The 21692-nt window shown below is 48.1% G+C and overlaps 1 protein-coding gene across 4 annotated transcripts in view; it reads left to right on the top strand.

Moving 5' to 3' along the window:
* The window catches only part of UEVLD (UEV and lactate/malate dehyrogenase domains), a 367733-nt gene that overhangs the window by 282089 nt on the left and 63952 nt on the right, over positions 1–21692 (top strand). For all 4 annotated transcript variants that reach the window (XM_085648047.1, XM_085648046.1, XM_085648048.1 and 1 more), the window contains exon 9: positions 20208–20381. In XM_085648047.1, coding sequence (XP_085504173.1) covers positions 20208–20381 — 174 coding nt within the window. The remainder of the gene's footprint in view (positions 1–20207; positions 20382–21692) is intronic.

The raw sequence follows: 21692 nt of genomic DNA, 5'->3' as shown, positions 1-21692 counted from the left end.
AAACTAGCACAGACGGGAACCTATAGATGTGCACAGGTTAGGCAGGCACGCACTCATGGCAGCGATTCCACCAACTACGAAACTCCCGGAGGCCTCACCATTAGAAGACCGACTTCTCACGGACCATCTAAGTAAGAAAGCTATCTCCCTGACATACAAAAAAAATAATTAATAATCAGCCTGACCCTCTGACGGCCCTGAAGGAGCGAAGCAGACATGGGCGACCTAGATGAGGAGGACTGGCAGGCAGCCCTAGCATCCCCAAGGGAAGTGGCGATACCTTCCACATTAAAACTAGTACTACTAAAAGTCCTACATCGCATCTATTACACGCGTATCCTGCTACACAAACTAGGTAGGACAAACACTCCACTCTGCCTCAGACAATGCGGTGCCATTGGCACCTTTTGGCACATGATCTGGGACTGCCCGGTAATTACTCACTTTTGGGAGGCAGTGCTGCGCACGATGTCACAGGTCACCAGGGTGCAGGTTCCACCTGAACCAAAGAGCTGTTTGCTCAACATTTGGGAACACACTGATCTGAACCACGCAGCTCAAGACTGGTTGACACTGGGAATAGCGTTGGCAATGCGTAATATAGCGCAACGATGGGGCTCAGGACTGGCCCGACACACCGACATTGGTGCTGTGATATGGACGTCACGATGTTCACAGAGAGATAGGTCTTCATCCATCGGGGTTGCCCCAAAAAATGGGCCCGGATATGGGGGAACTGGAACAAATTCCGTGGCGACATCTGTGAACCCCCACCGGAGGTGCAGATGTTGTAAGACAGCGAGTGACTTCAGGGGAATAAGGGAACAGAGTATACGTCATAATATATGACACTTCAGAAACCTCCAGAGACAGAATACTGAGTGACTATGCATTGTTGCACCACTGAATAGTATGTTTTTATCGTCTATTGTATGTACAAAATAATATTCGATTATAATAACGCTAACGTTGTTAACATGTATAATAAAATGCCAATAAAATTTTTTTTTTTAAATCGCACAAATAACCAAAACGTGTTTACTCACCTGTTTGCAGGAAATTTCCCAGTGCTGAATCTAGGTACCGAGTTAGAAAAGTAACGTGAAAAGTAACTTACCTGCAATTTACTGTAACAGCCCATTCGTTTCAATGTACTGCTCCAAAACGTTTCTTAGTGTGGAGTTTTGAAAACTGAAAATATTCTTTAAAAATTGTGCGAATAACCAAAACATAATTACTTACCTGTTTCTAGGAAATGTCCCAGTGCTGAATCTAGGTCTCCAGCACTGAGTTAGAAAAGTAACTTAAAAAGTAACTTACCTGTAATTTACTGAAAAAGCCTATTCATTACAATGTACTGTATTTGCTAAGTGTTTCAAACTACTGCTCCCCTGTAAATCAAACAAAGTACAATTTCTATTGCATTTTCAAACTGTCCTATATCCAGTAACTTATTACTGAAACGTATTTAATGCTTACCTGTACCAGGCCTGCTTGGTTCTAAAAATAAACAACAGTATATTATTATACAACAATTGGCCTAGAGTTCAGTTCTTGAGTGAGTGAATTAATTTGCTGACTGAGTGGGTACATCAAATGCTTAACACTGTCCTCTGATAATGCCTTACTGCTCGACCAAGCTACCACTATTAGAGAGTAAGGTTCTATCTAACTTTAACCTCTGCCTACCTTTGGGGACTCTTGGACTCTATACACACTGTACCTCATTTTGGTGCAGTATATATAGAGCTAGTTTCTTACAATACTGTAATCCTTAGGGTCCCTCTTTAGCATCCATGCCCTAGGTACCAGGTTACCATTTACTAGGGACTTACAGGGGTGCTAAAGATATTGCCAAATGAAGGAACAATTGTACATTTTTAGTGAAAGAGATCTGGCACTGGGGGCCTGGCTAGCAGGACGCCAGTGCACTTCTGTTAAAATTGCATCGGTTACCAGGTAAAAAGTGGGGGTGACCATGTCAAAAAGGGGCACTTGCTTACACTTTTCTTTTTAAAAATGCATCAGTTTTCCTTTTAAGGAAACGCGCTGCATTTGAGAAAATAAATCACTTTATCTAAAAGCATTCACAGATATAGTGGTCTGCTGACCTCAGCAGGCCACCATGCCTTTGATTCCTAGCTGGTCACAATTTGTGACCTACCTCATTTATATTTGTGTGGTAGGTCGAATTGCGACCCGGTAGAATAGGCATTTTGCAATCGACCTATGAGTACATAGGTTGGTAGGCCAAATACTACACTGGTCACAAAAGTACTGGTTGCAAATTGCGAATAGTATTTTGTGAACAGTGCTAAGTACATCTGGCTCCAAGTCTCTAAAGAGAGCTGATACAAACGGTAGCAAACTAGGGCTCTCTTCACTCAATTATTGATGAGAAAATGTAAGTCCAAGCTTGGTGTGTTGCTGCAAGAAATGATTTCTATTGTACACCTTTGTCAAACGTTAGTTATGGTTAACTGTGATTTGTTCTTTAAATATTTTCCACATTACTGCCATGGCCTCTGGAACCAGTTCTTTCCATGCCCCTGCTATTGATGACCTAATTTTTCACAAGTGGGCACTAATGATGAGAAGCTTGTGTCATTGCAGCCACTAGCATCTGTTGTCCTTTCGTCTCTCCTTTGAGGTGTCTCCTCAACATAGAGGCAACTGTTTCTGGAGCATTCTGTAAACATTGTTTTTGCTGCTACTAACTGTTGTTGAGCAAATTGCAGTTAGCTGTTCTTTAACTTAAATAGAAATTCAAGTTGTTTTTTGCAGCAATACAGCAGGCTATAACTTTGATGTTGTTGTCTTTCTAAAAAGTTATCCTGACTTCATACCGAGCCTGTCTCTCCACTCTTGAATAAAGTCCTCCTGTTTGTTGCCACTGAAAGCATCCTGTGCTCAGAAAACTTATAAACCTCTTTTATCTGCAGTTTTCATGCAGGTTGTACAAATATAACTATGTAAGTGACTTGCAGAACATTTGTCTTATGATATTTCTTCTCAAACCTCAGACGTGATAACTTTCTTTGATCAGTTCAGTGGCCAGCTCCTGGTTTGTGCCCTTCTGCTGGCCTGCCTCATGTGTTTTCATCTAAATTTGTAAATACAAGATTGCAGAAATATTTCTGATGCTGGGCAACTGAAACACTGATAGCTTGAAGACATTGAGGCCATTCTGTTGTCATTGACCGCTTTGGAACTGGACTGTGTGACAAGCTTGGGCATGCTGTAAAAGGATGACTCATTTTGAGAGAAGGGGAATACACCATTTTGATTTTGAGCTCCATAAACTCTTGTGATCAGGCCAGTGTTTGGTCTTTAACCTCTATCTACTGAGGGATGAAGGCCTATATTCTGCATGTTTTCACTTTCCAATCCTAAAAGACAATTCTGCACCAATGGGACAGAAGATCGATGCAGTAATCCTTTATCCAGACCCAGGACTCTACTCTGCCAACGCCTGTCACTGATGACGTTGAAGATGTCGACTCTAATGACTAAAGCAGCGGGCAATCTGGTAGCTCGTAAGCACTGCAGAAGACTTGCCCAATGTAGGTGTCCTGTCAGGACTCGAGTTCTGGAGATGAAAACTCAAAGGCAGCCTTTGCTCCATGGCAGGGAAAGGCCCCCAAGAGCGCAATGCTTTGAGTGAGAAACCTCTTTTGACAGTGGTTTGGCAGTCCACATTGCTCACAATCATCTCAACTGTTGGATGCAAAAACCACTCTTTGCTCCAGAGGAATCTCTAAGTGCAGAACCTCTATACAGAGAGGGCATCAGCCAGCCTTCAGCACTGAAGTTGATGCTGAAACAAACCAAGACTTTCAGGACATCACTACCATCTCCAGATTATATAGTCTAAAGCCAGGCAATTCACAAAGAACCTTAGAGGAAAATTCCAGTCCTTTAGTTGCTGCCTGTGGTGACAGTATAGGCGTTGTCATAATTAAGCTCTTGTCTTGTGCGGTGGGCCATTCCTTAACCATGACTGTCTGCAGTGCTGTGATGACTTTTTCCATCAGAGCAAAAAGATCCTCTGCTCTGATGTGATTTGTATGCAGTTTGTGTAGTCTGGCCTGCATAATATGTATGTATGCAAATCATGCCTGACTTGGTACAGTTCTTATTACTAGATTAAATGTGCTGTTCCGTGTTTGTAGGTGAGTTGTCGAAATAATGTCTTTCTGTAAATCCTTGAGCTTTTAAGTGTGCTCTTCTTTCCAGTATTTCCCCACGAAAATAGGGATAATTAACTGGTGCAATGGTATAATTCCCTCTACATAATGTGGGAGCTATGTCGTAAATCCATTATCTTCACTGGATACCTCATATCCCAGGAAAATTACATTCAGATATCACATCTTGGAATTTCTGAAGTTTAAATTTCAACTGGCCTCTGCAAGTATCGTCCGTATCTTGTTTACCTTCTGGCAGTGTTCCTCTAGGTCCTCATCAGTAATGTATATATCTACATAAGAAACCAGATTCAAATCCTCCTACAACAGTTCAGTAGTGTGGGCCAAACTCCACCCATTGGCTATTTATACCCTTGAGGCAGTCTCCTAAATTTGTATTTGTCCCCCTCAAATGTGAACAAGTTTAAATTAGATAGTTAGAATCAGGAGCTATGCTTTTGGAACCCATTTGCTATCTCACTAGCAGTTTTTTTTTTAGCATACAAGTTATGTTTTTAAGCAAGTACTATCTGCTTTCTCTACAGCTTATGTTTTACAATGCTGGTTCAAATTACTATAGTCTAGTATCATTGTTCAGGACTTATATGGTTTCAAAACAGGAAAAATAGAAGTGTTCGTAGTAGATGGGTATAAGGTAGTTATTTGTTGATATTGCTATTCATCGTATAAGAGTTCCAGATCCTGCTTTGTCTTTGGCTTCTTTGGACACTGGCTCTGAACCGGGGGTTCTTCTTACAGGAGCAGATGTGAGGAATTGTTCTCTTGCTAATCCACTTGATTCTTATATTGTGCCGGTACCTTTTGTAATGCCAACTTTGTGACACACCGGTCCGCCTGTGGCAGTACCAAATAGAAGGATTCCATTATAACTTCCTCCTCAGTAAGAATATCAATTATATCCACTCTTCACTCTGCTGCTGCAATATAAGAGAAATCTGCTTTTTCAGTCCAGGAGACCATGAAGATTGACTTGTCAATATCCCACTTAATTTGAATCCAAGTTTTGGAAATCAAGTCTGATTTATTCAAATGCCCATTTGGTATTCCTACCTGAACATATATTTTAGAGAGTATCCCAGAACCTACATTTGTATCTATACAATCTATTTCTGACATTACTCCTAATAGGAAAAATCTGGAGGGTGCATCTAAAAAGGTTGAACACAAAGAGTTTCCTATTTTTTAAATCCAGTCTAGTCATGGAAAAAATGTTGGTGCTATAGGTGCCCGACGACCAAAGGAGAAAGAGAGAAAAGCAAAGACGAAAGAAGAAAAAACATACACACAGATTTGCCAAAAAGAGATAAAGAAATATAGAAGTATAGAAAATATATCTGACAGAGTCTACATGTAGTGTGGAGGGTTTGATCCAACCACTACAAGTATGTCCTCAAGGTATTGACCCTGAAAGTGGTTATGTTAAATTACTGGATGGGATCCTACAGTACAGTCAGTGGTGGTGTATGGGGTGTTTCCCCTCTTCATATCACATCCATTGAATCCAACGGCTCTTGAAACCGGTTATGCTAATGCTCTAGCAGAGGGGCCTGCAGTGGCGCCAATGGTAAATCAAAGGGCGCCCCTCTCTCATATTCCTTCTGTATTGAATCCAATGGCTGCTTCTTTTCTTGATTCAGGTAAGAAGAGAGGCACCTCTGAGCTAGAAGGGTTAGAACCTTCTTGGTCTAATGTGGACATTTATAGGTTGGATTTTATGTCCTTGTTTGATGGAAAACTAATATTAAATAGGGCCTTGTTGCTCAAATGTTTTTCGGAGATCGAGAACCTGAAGCTTATCCCAGGTAGTGATATCAATCTAGTTTCCATTTCACCCTTTGAAGTTGGCTTTAAATCAAGGATAACTTTTTATTCTAAAATTACTGTAAATGTGATATTGAGATTGAAGGTTTACAAAGTAGGGGGATTGATGTCATTCCAATTTTAGAAGAGGATGAATATTGTGCTGTGGATAAAAAATCTCTACCATCTCAATTTCTACTTATCAGTAGGGGGATCACTAAATGACGCCAAGGGGATAAAAATCCATTTAGATAAACATGGTAGACAAGTGTCAATTAGAGAATCTCCCACTTTTTCCTTACAGGGACACACTAAAGATCATAACCTCAAATGGAATTGGTTATCTGGCACATTATCTCAAAGTAACCACCTACAACGAACATCCCCTCTATTAGCACTGTGTTAAAAATGATATTGTGGAACGCAGCAGGTACAAAGAATAGTAGGGAGAAATTGCATTATCTGAGTTCTTAAGCGGCAGATGTGGTGTGTCTCCAGGAGACCCGGTGTGCGGGTGAATTGGTTTGTGATAATTTTATTACCATAGACTGTAAAGCAACACATTCACTGAAGGGACATGCAAAGGGGACAGGGCGACATGCCTACTTTCTAACAAGAACCAATGGAGATACAAATGTTATAGATTCAAATGATTTATTTTTGGCAGTAACTTTAACTATGGCAAAAATCTGAGAACGCCTCTGCTAATGTTGATAAACGCTTATATCCCCCCAGAGGCCTCTTATGATGTTCTTTTAAGTGAGGTTGTTCTTGTATTTAAAAAAGGACCTTTTCTTATATTTTAAAACGGACCTTTTTTCAAACATAATTTTAGTAGGTGATTTGTATTGTAAAATAGCAACTTTTCATTTAGATTGGTTAATGGTAGGGGAAAAAAAGAGGAAGCCATGCGCACATCACAAGCTCTTTTTCCCCCCAAAATAAGAACTAATATGAGAGGGAAAATGTTAGCGGCTGGGTTGAGAAAGGCCGATGGGGTCATAGCGAATGGGAGGTTTCCTTCTGACTCTTCCGCTGCTCATACACATGATTCTCCAAGGGGAGCAACTATTTTGGACTATGTTGTGGTAGGATGTGCTTCCTTCTTTTTAGTGGGTGGTTTAAAGGCTTCCGACTTCTTTCTTAGTGATCATAAGCTTTTAACTTTTGTTGTAAATTTTAATACGTCTCCCATTGGTCGTTGGGGATTTGATGGCCAGTCAGCTAGGTTCGGTGAGAAAACAGGAAGAAGTCATTGGGATTACAGGGCAATTGCAGGCCTTAGAGGTGTCCCAGAGGCTTCTTTAGACAAGTTATCCGGCTGGTCAGGAAAATAAATTGGAAGTTTTAATAATCTTATGCAGCAATTAGTTCAAACTGGAAAACAAGTGAATCCAAAGGAAAGTTTGAAAAGGGTTCCCCATCCCCTCCTCCGATGAAATCGTGAGATAAGCACTCTGGTCGGGAACAATATTTGGATTATACCCCTGAAAGGGGAGGCTGTTGTGAAGAATATTATAAAGCACTCAAAAAGAGGAAGACTGAAATGAAAAACATCAACCGAAGACTGAATTCTTACTAATATTGTTGTATATAAAATTGAGTGTGCCATAAGGGTATCCTTCCTTGTAGTTGCTGCTACTTCATTCTTTGATTGTGCACCTGATCCTCTTCAGGCCACTCTCTCCTGCGGATAGGTATTTCTTTCTTCAGATCCTTGAGAAGAATGGGCACTTTTAGGCTCTGGTCTCTTTTCTCCATGATCCTGTGAAGGATCAGAATAATGCTCATCACAGAATTGGTAATCTCTGTAGAGCCCTAATTCAGTTTTTTTTTATAAACAAATGTATTGATTTCCATAGAAAGACAAGCACCAACAACACAGCTGTGGATAGCACCAGCATTGATACAGTACAGTACTAGACATACATGCGTCGCCAATCCACCCCACCCCACAGCAGGAAGTACATAGTGCAGCCATACTGAGCAAGTTAGTCCACAGCTTCCAGCCACTTGCCTCATACCCTCTGGTACTTCTTAGGACACCCTCACGCCTCATACAGGGGTTTTTCTTGAGCCGCGCACCAGTCCACCCCTTTCCGCCATTTCTCCACACTAGGCGGCATGGGAAGTTTCCAGGAGGCAGCAATGTCCCTCTTGGCTACGACCATGGCTGTATTATACAGTAACTTCTCGTTCCGGGACCCGTCTAATCCGTCTGTAATTCCGAGAAGGGAGTGACGCGGATCATGGGGAACCTCCCACCCCAGGACCTCGAACAGCTCACATTCGATCTCTCCCCAAAACCGAGCCAATCGAGGGCATACCCATACCATGTGATAGAAGTTGGCCGGATCATGGCCGCATCTCGCACATGCGGCGGACGGGGAAAAGCCGGCCCGATATAGGTGCTGCAAGGTCAGGTAAGTCATGTGAATGTAATATAATTGGACCAGGCGGAGTCTAGCGGATGTGTTGACCATTTTGGGTGACATGAGCGCATCACGCCAGTCTTCCTCATCCAGCGGACCCACCCACTCTTCCCATTGGCCCCTGAGACGGTCAAGAGAGGTCGGGGTGTTGTTGACCAGCGTCCTATAAATGCGGGAGATGCCCCCCCTCCCCAGGTCACCCAGCATGATCTGTGCCTCTGGAGGGCTGTACTCGGGGACCCTGGTATCGTCTTGAATGTGTACTAGGAGAGCATGACGCAATTGTAAATATTTGTAGAATTGTGACGGGTGCAGGGAGTATCGGGACTGGAGGTCTTGAAAGGAGCGCATGCGGCCGCCAGCCCACACATCGCCGAGTTGGGAGATCCCAATAAGATCCTATTTGTGGAACCCCTGTAACCCACTAACCTCCCCAAGGCACGTACCGTGCCATAGGGGCGTGAGCTGGGTGAGTCTGTGTGTCCATTTGGTGTGTCGTAAGGCCGCCCTCCACGCTAGGAGCACAGAGCGCGAGATATCGGGCAGGGAAGGCGGAATGGATTCCCCATACATTAGGGATTGGAGCTTGGGTAATCCAAGCATGCTAAGCTCCAGCCGGTAGCCCGGGTCGGACCAGCCCCCGTTAAACCAGTCATGTATACTCAATAGACGGGTCGCCTGGTAATAGAGATATAGGTATGCCCCCGTCGAAGGATGGGATCTGGCAGGTCTTCAGTGCCAACCGGGTCCTCCCTCCTCCCCAAAGGAACTTAGCGGCCATCGTGCCTAACTCCCGAAACCACGCCCGCGGAAAACAATAGGGGGTATTCTGGAGAGCATAGAGGAATCTGGGGAGAATCATCATCTTAAAGAGGGCGACCCTCCCCAAGGGATTCAAAGGCAGCGTCTGCCACCTGTGGAGATCCGCCCTAGCCTTGTTCACGAGCGGGGCAAAATTAAGGGACTACCCCAGTTCTGGGAGGAGAGCCACACAAATCCCTAGATACTTAAGGACTGACGCCGGAGCGGTATTATGGACTGCCAGTCATAACACTCTCTGGATAGATGGAGCGGGACCAGGACCGATTTGCTAGGGTTCATTCGGAGGCCAGATGCCTGTCCAAATGAACTCAGGATCTTGAGGCAACGGGGGCCTGACTGGGCGGGATCAGTGAGGAAAAGCAGGACATCGTCCGCATAAAGTGCGATTTTGTCCACCACAGAATTGGGCCACTCCCAACCCCGAACCGGACTAGCGGACCGGATCAAGGTCGCTAGGGGCTCCATCGCCAAGGCGAAGAGAAAAGGGGAGAGGGGGCAGCCCTGTCTCGTTCCCCTCTGAATGGGGAAGGCATCCATAAGAGCCCCATTAACCAGGACACGGGTTTGAGGCCGGGTATAGAGAACCCCAACCAAGTGCCGGAAATGGGGGCCAAAGCCCATCGCCACCAGCACATCTTCTAAGTATTTCCAATCCACGGTATCAAACGCCTTTTCAAAGTCAATGAGAAGGAGCGCCAAGTAGGGGGAGAGCACCTGGCGATGCGCCAGGGCCACGTGCAGCTGCCTGAGACAGTGTCTGGTACCTCGCAGGGGCATGAAACGGCACTGATCCGGGTGGACCAACGTGGTAAGATGGGGCTTCAGCCGTTGAGCAAGAATTGCGGCAAATATTTTGACGTCCGTGTTAATAAGAGAGATGGGGCGATAGTCAGCACAGTGGGGAGATGGCGGCTGGGACTTCGGAAGGACCACAATGGTAGCCATGTCTGTCTCGGGCGGGAATGAGCCTATATCAACGGCCTCCGCTTACAGATCCACCAAGCGAGGCACAAGGATCTCGCGATACGCTGCATAGTATTCCTGGGGTAGGCCATCCGGACCGGGAGTCTTACCCGACGAAATGTGTGCGATCGCCCCATGAATCTCGTCCTGCAAGATTGGGTGGTCAAGGTCAGCTAGCACGAGAGGGTCCAGCTGAGGGAGGCGAGCACCTGTTGCCTCCAAGAGCTCCCAAAGCGACTGTGTCGGAGGCCGCCTGGCGTAGAGCTGACAGTAGAAGGCGGCAAATACGCCAGCCATGGCCAACGGGGAGCGATGTGCCGACCCCTCCTGGTCCAGTATCTCCGGAATGATGCGGTTCGCTCTGGGGTACGTGGCCAGCCTATGTAAGAGAACGCCGTTTTTGTCCCCCCACCCATAAACTCTAGCCACGGACGATCGCCACAGGAGATTGGCAGCCTTCAAGGAGAGATGCCTGAGTTCATTACGAATGTTCGCAAGGCGCCGCTCGTGGGCAGCACCGTCCTCCGTGGAGGGGGAACGCTCGAGGTGTAATGCCTGCGCTTCTAAGGAGGTGACCTGCAACAGCTGGGCCTGCCGCTGCCGTCGGACGTGACCTTTGGCGAACCCACGAATGGTGGCCTTACCCGCCTCCCACCAGGTACCCGAAGAGGGGACCGATCCCCTGTTGGTGATGAAATATTGCTTCAATTCCAGTCCCACCGCGTTCTTGAAGCTCTGGTCCTGAAGAAACCAGGTGTTTAACCGCCATACTGGACGCGAGTAGGGGGGGGGGGGAGACCCTATGCTAAGGAGCAGCGGGGAATGGTCCGAGATACCCCTCGGGAGAATGCGGACATCCTGGATAGTGGAGCAATCCGTAGATGGAAGAAACACTGTATCTATACGGGCCTGCGTGTGGTGTGCGGCAGAGGTATGTGTGAACTGCTTAGTATGAGGGTGCCAGAGTCGCCATGCATCGCAGAGGCCAAGAGATTCAGCCCAGTTTGTTAACTGCTTGGCCTGCGCCAGTCTGGAGGTGGAAGGAGGGCCCGATATGTCGAGAAGCGGGGTGGAGACTGCATTAAAGTCGCCCCCAATAATGGTGGGCCCCAGGGGGAGAGTAGGCAGCAAAGCAGTGGACTGTTTTAAAGCTGTGGTGAGCATCAGAGGGGAAGAGTACATGGACACAAAGTTAATGGGAGTGCCCCCGAGTGTACCACAAACCAACACGGACCTATCCTGTGGGTCATGGAAAACTTGTGTCAGCACGAATGGAAGGGTGCGCTTCAGCATTATGGCCACACCGCGGGATCCCCGAGGCAAAGTCCGAATGCCAAACCCTATCATATCCATAACGAGCAAGAAAGGGACAGTGGTTACCCATCAGATGCGTCTCCTGAAGCAGGAGAACTTCTATGTTGAGACGCTGAGCATAGCGCAAAACGGCCGTCCGCTTATGGCGGTCTAGTAGGCCATTAACGTTCCAAGATAAAATATGTAAGGCTGCCCTCGGAGTCGATGCATCAATCATGGAGGCAGGGAGTCGTTAACGAAGTCACCAGACCCATGAGAGTCGTCGGCAAATGCAGGGCCTGGGGCGACTGTGGCGACGCGCTGGCGAGAAGGACCACATGTGACAGACCCTTATAGGGGCGGACCCAAGTGCCGTATGGATGATGGTGCAGCAAGACAAACAAGAACCACAGGGAACCCTGTGAGCAAACCAACACATCCCCAAACAACAACCATGAGGAAACCCAGTCCCAAACCCCCCCCCCCCTCTACCCCCCACCCTATACTTCGAGAACGGAAGCATCTGTCGACCACCCCCCATTTTAACTGAACCAAACTAGAACGCTCTGGTTGGTTGCGTGGAGGACCCTTCCAGAAGAACGGATATGCAGTACATCGGCATTAAACAGTGTGAGTAACGATGAGAACATGCCAGCAGTCCAAGCCCTCCCCCGGCGAGGCGCTCCCCCCTTGATGGTGGGCGAACTATAGAGTCAGACCCCATTGTCTCCTAAAGGGTGGGGGTGCGGGAAAGGTCCGAGTCTGCCTGGGCCAATGGTGGTGGCGAGCCCGCCGAAGTCTCAGTGGAGCGGTGTCTGTGGCGCGGCGGAGACCTCGACTGACTGGAGGAATCAAGAGGATCTGGAGCAGCTACACTTAAGGAATGGGGGTAGGTGCCTGTACCCGGCACCCCTTGCGCGACCGTGTACGGCACCGGCACCCCGGCGCCTCCGACCCCCCAGGCTGCGACTTTGTATGCTCCGGGGATGCGTCATGCTTCTGGCGGAGGGGGCGCTCTTCCGTAAGCCATGCCCACGCCGCTTCGGGTGAGTCAAAGAAGTAGGTCTTATTTTGAAAAATGACCCGAAGGCGTGCTGGGAATTGGAGCTGGTACTGTAGGCCAAGCGCCCGGAGCTTCTTCTTGTCCTCGATGTATGAGCGCCTGAAGTCCTGGACCTCCCGGGTGTAGTCCGGAAAGATCATGATGACATGGTTCTGGAACTTGAGAGGACCGGCTGCCCGGGCCGCCTGCAGGATAGCGTTCCGATCTTTGAAGTGGAGGTTTTTCAGAATAATGGGGCGGGGTGCGACGTCAGGAGGAGGCCTGGGCGCCAGAGATCTGTGAGCCCTCTCTACTACAAACCATGCTGACAAGACGGTGCCTGGCACCCAGGACCTGAACCAGTCTTCAACGAAGGCGGCGGCCCGGCCAGCCTCTACCCCCTCCGGGAACCCCACCAAGCGGAGGTTGTTGCGACATGCCCGGTTTTCCGCATCCTCAGCCCACCTATGAAGCTCCTTGGTATGAGCGCGAAGGTGAGTCACTTGGTCTTTGAGTTGTTTAATATCGTCCTCGACCGAGGAGATGCGGGATTCGGCCTAATTTAGTCGTGCGGTAGCGTTCCGGAGGTCCTGCCAAGGGAGAGAGACGTCAACCTTTATTTCACCTATCTTCCCCACAACGGACGCCTGGGAAGCCCTAATGGCTCGGAGGATAGTGCCTAGGTCCTTTTCTTGAGGGGGAGGGAGTGGCGGCGGCGACCCCACCCCCCCCAGGCGCCCTCCCAGCGGGCTCCTGCTCAGAGGTGGTAAACCGGTCAATCTTGGTTTGCGTGGGGGCCGATGAAGGCTTGGGGCCCCTATCCCTCCCCATGGCCGGCGGTCAGTCTCGGAGTCTCCCTGGCAGTAAGGAGATCGGAAGAAAGCGCATGAGGCCGGCGAGAGACCCACGAAGCCACAGAGGCCTGGGCCACCCGACACCCGGCAGAAGCCACTCAGTCCAAACCGCCGGTCTAAACGTCCCAGTGGGGTCCACCCGGGATCAGCATGCAGGAAGTGTTCTCCGCCACCCGACAGGAGGGCCGACTACGCACAATAGTGTCCGATATCACCACTCGCCCTCAGGGACCCGGGCGCCAGCCCCCGCGCTATGACAGGGAACCCCGCGCCAAACCCCGAGAAGAGATGCCAGAGGGGAGGAGGGGGGAACCACCGCCCAGCAATGCCGCCACTCCCCTCCCCAGAAGCCAAAACCGGGAGAGTCTCCTCATCCAATGTCCACCGCACGGGTGCCAATGCAGCAGGGGAGGGCCCAGCGTCCCCAACTCCCGGGATGGATCCACGGCCCCGTCACCCAGAAAACAGCAATTGGGCCCCCTGACCAGCCCCTCCATAAGTCCAGGACACAGTAACAGGAGGCGGGGGGGGGGGGTTCTGAGCGCCAACGCCGCTGCCCGTTCCAACAGCCGATCCCCCACTCGCCGCTCAGGACTCCACTCGGCCACCAGGGCCACAAGAAACCGTTAGGCACTGATGCGGCCCCCCCAACGGGACCAAGGCAGGAGGAGCTGCGAGGCCCCTGGCACTGCTGCGCCGCATCTCAGGATAGCAGAAGGGAGCAGCCGCCAGAGCCGGGCCCAGAGAAGTGAAGCGGGGGGGGGCACGCACCAACACCCGCGCCGCTGCCCGGACCGACAGCCGGTCCACCCACTCACCATGCAAGGCCGCCAGCTCATACACCTCCTCCCCTGCGCCGGCCGACATGCCAGCCGAGTACCCTCCACAGGCCCCGCCAGCCGCCGGATCCACTGCGCCCAGGGACCTCGGGGCCGACGGCGCGTCTCCACACAGGCGCCTCAGACAGCTATGACCAACAGCCGCAAGGCCCCGACCGGCTGGAGGCCTTGCGGGTGAACGCGAATGGCGGGAGCCCGCGCCTCCGCCACCTTCCACGTTAAAGCGAGGCCCCGCCTGCCACAGGCTACAGGAGCTGCCCACAATGCCTCCGCCGGCCGATGCAACAGCCGATCACCGTCCAGGGCAGCACTGCCGGGCGGCAAAGATCTTGACAAGCAGCCGCCCCGCCGTTCAGAGGCCGCGACGCCGATCACATAGGCCGCGACAGGCCACACGCTGCAGGAGGCTCCAAGGACCGCAAACCAGCACCAGAGAGGGAGCACCACCGGACAGAGACACCTCCGCCCACAGGTAGGTGACTCGGAAGATTGCCGATGGGTGCCAGATGCAAGGCGGATGACGGAGGGGTCCGGAGCACTCTTAGAGTGCGACCGCCATCTCGACGCCTCAAGCCACGCCCCCCCAATTCAGTTTTTATCTCTCAAGTTAGTCTAACAGTTCCTGTTGTGTTCTCAATTTATTATAGTGTGTATCAATTATTTTTACACGATACTGGTATTGTATATGCCTTGAGGGATTACAGAAAATTGGCATTGATTCACTGTGATTGATAACATTTTAATTATGACCTTGGATTTTTATGTATTTGAATAAATCCCTTTTTGATACTACACTCTTGGGTCTGGTGGGATCTTAGTAATATAATCTGTATGTGTGTACTCCCTATTTATAGGGACTGTAATATCTGAGTGAATCTGGATTTAAGTGAATCTTAAGTATTCACTCTTGACCTTGGGACATTTCTTCTTTTCACTATTATGTAGTGTCCTGGTCCCTTGGGAGTGAGGGGCCTCCTCTCTTTTTTTACCGCTTATGAGATGTGCACAAGAGATCTTAAATTTACATCTTCAATCTGTGGAAGTTAAAGCTAACGTGCTAACAAAAGTGTTGCATTCTGAAGTCTTCCTCTGAGCCTTTATTGGTAGTCAAGGAAGCCTCCAGTGCCACCTTAATGAGCACCCAGTCTAAGCCTTGTTCCTGCCCACCGATCAAGAGGGAGGTACCCAGATGTTACAGGCCGGCGCAGGCAACACTGACTTCTTGATACAACACCCTATGCCAGAAATTATGATGGTTTAGGCTTCCACCACCACGATGAACCACAATTCATTCCCTACGACCTCCTCGGATACAGAGTAGAAGAGAATTGAAGGATTCGTGAAACTAATGTTTTCATCGGCCAGACTAGCCTCCAGTCAGGCAGTGCCAGCTATTTGCTGGAGAGATACTTTTATGAGACCTAGTCATTGAGATCCTGTCGGCAGTCCCTGAGGAATTTCAGACCAACCTGGCTCAAGCCAACAATGACCGTTTTTCCAAAACTGTGGATCGCAATTTCGCAAACTATTTTGATGGGCCGTGAAAGACCAAGCGAAAAATAAAGAAGCCTTTTAGTTTAAGTATTTATCTTGTCACATTTGCTGTGCTTCAAAGGCAGAGGTCAAATGTCAAGCTCTGTCTTTCGACAAATTGCTGCATATATGTTTTTTAACGTGGGGATTGGGGTTTACAAACTCGTCTCACTTTAGAGTCCGACAGAGAAGGAAAAGTAAAGCAGATTATGCTGTGTACAGAGTGTGAAAGGAAAGGCTTTAGGAGGTAATTTTTTTGTATCACAAAACACAATGTAAATACCTGCAAATGAATGGTACCCATTCAGCAGGCAGGAAAGCAAAAATTAAGCACATTTTTTTTGTATTTCTGATGTGTGATTGAAACAACGATTTTAATGGGATAAAAAAAATAAAGACAGTTTACTTGCTGATGCACAAATGATAAAGATTCACTAAAACCCAAGTTGCAAACATCATCATTGGTGTGTGTGTTATAGTTTTTTCTGTAAAACTGTATGGTAAATGTGATGTCTGTAAATGACAGTGCTCTACCACACAATGCTTTAGTTACATTTAAAAAAAATCACCCGCCGCAAGTCCATTAAAGCTAAGTGGGCCGCGAAGGTTTGTTGGAATAAAAAGTGGGTCATGGTTCTAAAATGTTTGGAAACCACTGATTTAAAATGTGACCAAATACATTTTGGACTGGACACCACCAACTGCTTGAGCCTGGCAGGCGGTTGCCTGGTGCTTTGGCATCATGCCTGGATGAGATCTATGGGCTTCTTTGGTGAAATGCAGGCCTCTTTGATAGATATGTTATTGGATGGATCTTGCCTGTTTAACGAAGAGGGTGACTCAGTGCTGGAACAATTCAATGAAAATATTTCCATTGCATGATCCTTAGGCCTTTGTACTCTACTCCGGAGGTTTGGCATACTGCCAATGCCAAGGCCAACTGCGTCCACAACAGGCACCCCTGCCCTTTCAGGAGCGGGTGGGAATCAAGCAGACCACTTCCAAGCCACCAGAGACAGCAAACTCCCCTGTCCCCACCTCTTGCAGCAGCAACCGCCAATCTGCTTTAGTTTACCCTCAGTGGCGCTTGACCACCAGGTGGGAGACAGGATCAGGCATTTGCTGCAATTGATATACCATTTGGCAGGTGAGTCATTCCTATCGTTCAATGGGGCTATGCCCTACCATTCCTTCTCGATCTGCTGCATATTCAACCCATATCAGAGCAGCTTTCAGAGGTGCAAGCTCTTGGCCAGGGTAGCCATAGAGAAGGTTCTGGTGATAGGGATTGGCTGTAACTCCCACTATTTCCTTATGCCGAAGAAAGACCGAGGCATTCGTCCTATTCTAGATCTCTGCGCTCTGAATGCCTTGTTGTGGAAGAACTTATTCAAGATGCTCATGTTGGCCAAGGTTCTGTCTGCCCTGGTTCCAGATGACTGGATGGTGGCTTTGGATATGCAGGAAGCCTACTTTCATGTATCCATCGTGAAATACCACAGATGCCGCTTGTGGTTAAAAATAGGCCAAGAGAATTTTCAGTTTATGGTGCACCCCTTCAGCCTCACCAGTGCCCCTTGGGTGTTCACAAAAGTGATGGCAGTGGTCACAGCACACCTTCAGAGGTTGGGGATTCCTGTTTTCTTCTATCATGATGACTAGCTGTTGAAGGTGGGCTGTCCACAGGCTGTCATAGACCACCTCCAGATGATAACGAACCTTCTAATTTTATTGGGGATCACCATCAATGTACCAAAGTCACCCCTGACCCCTTCTTAAAGACTCCCTTTCATTGGGGCCTTTCTGGATGCAGGCTTTTCCACCACCTCAACGAGTCCAGGGCATTCAGACTATGATCCCGATATTTCAGCATTAGTCCTTGTCTCAGTGAGAGTGACTCTGAGGCTTCTGGGCTGCTTGGCTTTCTGCATTCTGCTTGTCTACTATGCCAGGTAGCATTTGTGTGGTCTTCTAAAGTCTCAATAGGCAGAGCACTAAGGAATCCTGTTGGATTCAATCCAGGTTTTGAAGACTGCAAAAGACCTCTACTCGTGGGTGCTCCACCGCAATTGGACCAGTGACATACCCCTTTGCCTGCCCCACCCAGAGCCAGGGGTGGTGACGGATGTGTCATTGCTGGGATGTGGAGGTCATCTGGGAGAGGTGGAGTTCAGGTGACTCTGGTCTCCTGCCAAGACCCATCTTCACATCAATCTGTTGGAGTTGCAGGGGTTCTCCTAGCTCAGAAAGCCTTCCTACCTTCCATCAAAGCGACGTTCAGATTCTCATGGACAACACCACCACCATGTGATACTGCAACAAACAGTGTGGGGTGGATCCTTTGCCAGAAAGCACTATGTCTCTGGAGCTGGCTGGAGCATCATTTTCTTGGTCATGAATCACCCGGCGTGATCTTTGAGCACCAAGGTAGGCAAACTCAGCCGGCAGTAACTGCCAGATCACAAAAGGACGATGACTTCCTGAGGTGGCAAAGGGCATCTTCCAGCAATGGGGAGTACCTTGGCTAGAATTTTGTGACAGTTGAAAATGGTCAGTGTCAAAACGTTTGGCTTTAGTTTTAAAGTACGGCTCTTTCTCAGAAACCCATTCTGAATAGAGTGGTGCCCCTTTCCACTGGTAACTCTCCTACCCTGAGTTCTGAAGAAGTGAAAAAAATGACTAGGCCCCAGTCATTCTAGTGTCTTTGTATGTGACAAGAGGAGTGTAGTACCTGGAACTTGTGGGCATGAGGAGCTGTCCTCCGATCACTGTACAGCTTCTGGAGTATCTTCTATTGCAGCAGGGCATGGTCCTGCACCTCAACTTGCTCAATTTTCAACTCCAGGCATGGAGATTGAGCAGCAGCTGTTGACTATGTTCGATCTTCTGCCTGTAGTTGTGGATGTCAGACTTGCTGTGAGGGGTTCCTCTGCAAAAACTGTTTACACCTCGTGCTGGGTCACGTTTGTGGCTTGGTATGGCTCTCACAACACTCACCCATTAGAGGCCAAACTGTTAGATGTCTTGCTGTTTATTTTAACTTTGGCCTAGCAAGGATTTGCAGTGGGCACCATTAAAGGTTATTTGTCAGGCCTTTCTGCCTTTCTGTGTTTTCTGGACCAGCCTTCCGAACAATCACCTGTTGTGATTAGGTTTTTGAAAGGTTTGACTCGTATGTTTCCTCCACAACGCACTGTGATGACAAAGTGGGATCATGGTTTGGTCCTCCCTTCCCTCATGTAGATTCCCTTAAAACAAATGCATAGCTATTCCCTATGTCTCATGACTGTATGCCTGTTTGCAATAACTTCAGCTCGTCACGCGAGTGAACTCCAAACTCTCTTGGTGCAGCTGCCTTAAACCACATTTCTCCCAGATAAACTGGTGTTAAGGAACAAGGCGGCCTTTTTGCCAAAGCTTGTGACTGCTTTTCACGTTGGGCAAACCAAAAGAGGAAGAGAGACTCCATTGACTGGACCACAATAGAGCCTTGAACTTTACATCAATCGCACCAAAGATTTTTGGTGGATGATCAGCTTTTTGTGGGGTTTTCTGGGACAAACAGTGTCCAGAAGGACCGGGGCCTATTCCACCCTGACCAAGGTTGATACCACTGTGTTGCCACTTGGAGTGCCTGTTCGTGATATCAGAATCAGTGCAATTGTTCACGATGCACTACTGCCATTACAGCCAAATCCGACTGGAAGAACATTACTCCCGTTCAGTCCTGCAGGATATTTTGGTCTGAGCCATTCCACAGATGTAACACCATAGGAGGTACTGCTTTGGTATCTCTTCTAAAGTTGAGGACTCTGGGGTTAGCAGTATCCATCAGAAGATCAAATTGGTTACTTTTGGCAACTAACCAAATTCCCCACTGCCTTCCCACCTCCCCATTCTGTAAAAGGTCTCTATTACATCTAAAAAGGTCTCAAGCTAGAGATCTGCACACTGATACCTCTGATTTTTGTGGCACTTGGCGTTCGAGGGTGCAGACAGAGTCTATAAAGAAACTTACGTCGACATGCAGGGGTGGTGCTTACATGTGGCTCCATTATATCTACTGGGATGGAACCAAGTTAAGGCAGAGCCACACAGCGCCACTCACTAGCACACAGGAGCAATGCTGTTTAAATCTTCCAAATCCATTATGGGGATCCAGCCTAAGGATATTCTGAAGGTGAGGAATCTGCAGGTAGAGTATCCACCAGAAAGAACATTACTGAAGGGAAGTAACTTTTTCCTATCTCTTCTTGATTGTCTCCTCATTGTATTTGTTTTTTAAGTGCAGCCTGAACCTCCGCTTCAAGCAAACATTGATGGGTGATTATAGTCCGGTTTTGTTTTTCTTGGTACATAGATCTTTGGCTGCAGACTTAACTTTTTGTCTTTACTTTTGTTTATTTGTACTGTTTTTTCAGTTGATATAATGACACATGTTGTGTGGAAACTAAGTGGATTTCCAGAAAACCAAGTGATTGGAATTGGATGTAATCTGGATACTGAGAGATTTCGTTACACCATTGAAAATGTACTAATGGCACACTCCTGGGGAAAGGAAGCTTGGATTGTTGGTGAACAAGGAGAAGAAAAAGGTATTGCGTTTTCACTCTTATTTTAATAGGTTTTGCTCTTGGGCTCTTTCACAGAACAACTTTTAACTAGTAGAAGTGATAGGGTGAGGAATCTTTTCAAACAGAGCAAACTTTGTGTCACTCTATAAGACGTTACTGCCGCCATCTTACCACTCCTGAAGAAACCTTCGGTGGACAACAGGTGGGCTAACTACTAACCGATCTCCCTCCTCCCCTACCTAGTCAAAGTTTTAGAAAAACTAATCAACCACCTAATCGCGAACCACCTCTTTGACCCTTCCCAATTTGGACTCTGGCTCAACCACAGCACCTCGACCGGCTTCATCACTGCCACTGATGACATCCGCCTCATTGTGGACAAGGGAGACATGTCTGCACTCATCCTCCTAGAGCAATCGGCAGTGATTGACACGATCTCCCACCCCATCTTCATCCAATGCCTCCACAATACCAGATTTTGCAGCACAGCACTTCATGGATCAGCTCCTTTTTCTCAGGACACACTGAAACAGTCAGCCTAGCTCTGTATTCATCGTTTGCCTTCAACTTGATTTGCGGCGACCCTCAAGGCTTCTCACTGAGCCCTACACTTTTCAATATCCCCATTAACCCCCTCGCCAACATCATCCACACTCATTGACTAAGCATCATCTCCTACGCTGACATCCAGCTCATCCTCCTCTCTGATAACTCCCCACACACCTAAGCGACCTTCATCTGCTATATGCCTAAGGTCACGGGTTGAATGAACACCAACTGCTTAAAACTTAAACAGCAACAAAACGGAAGTGTTCCTATTCAGAAAAGATACCTCTCTCTCTGGTCATCAGGATGGTGGTTTTCAGAGCTAGAACTTACTCCAAACCTATCCAATTCGACTTGGAAGCATCTTGATTAGCAACCAAGGGCCCTATTATGTATTGGCATTGTTTGCGCCCAGCGCACCTTTGAAAAGGTGCGCTGGGCACAAACAAATGTCAGTGCACTCCATTATGGTGAATGCACTGCCCTGGGGGCAGTCGCAAACTTGAGCTGCCCTGGGGGCAGCGCATTCATGTGAAAACACGGAGCAACTGCTCTGTGTTTTCATGATGCAGGCGGCACCTGCCTGCACTTTCCAAGGGGATTAGATATCCCCTTGCAGGCGGTTGCAGTCAGTGGCTGTACCCGCCTGCAAGGGGCTGCTCTCAGGGGGTGCACTGACAGTGCGCCACCTTCTAAATGGCGCACTGTCAGTGCGCCTTCTGAGGGTTTCTTTGACTCTGCGCCCGCATCTGTAATATGGCGCGGGTGCAGTGTCAAATGAATTCG

The sequence above is a fragment of the Triturus cristatus genome, chromosome 3_2 (genome assembly GCF_964204655.1).
Source record: "Triturus cristatus chromosome 3_2, aTriCri1.1, whole genome shotgun sequence".
Lineage (NCBI taxonomy): Eukaryota > Metazoa > Chordata > Amphibia > Caudata > Salamandridae > Triturus > Triturus cristatus.
The sequence above is the reverse complement of the archived record's forward strand: the minus strand, read 5'-3'. Positions and strand labels throughout refer to the sequence as shown.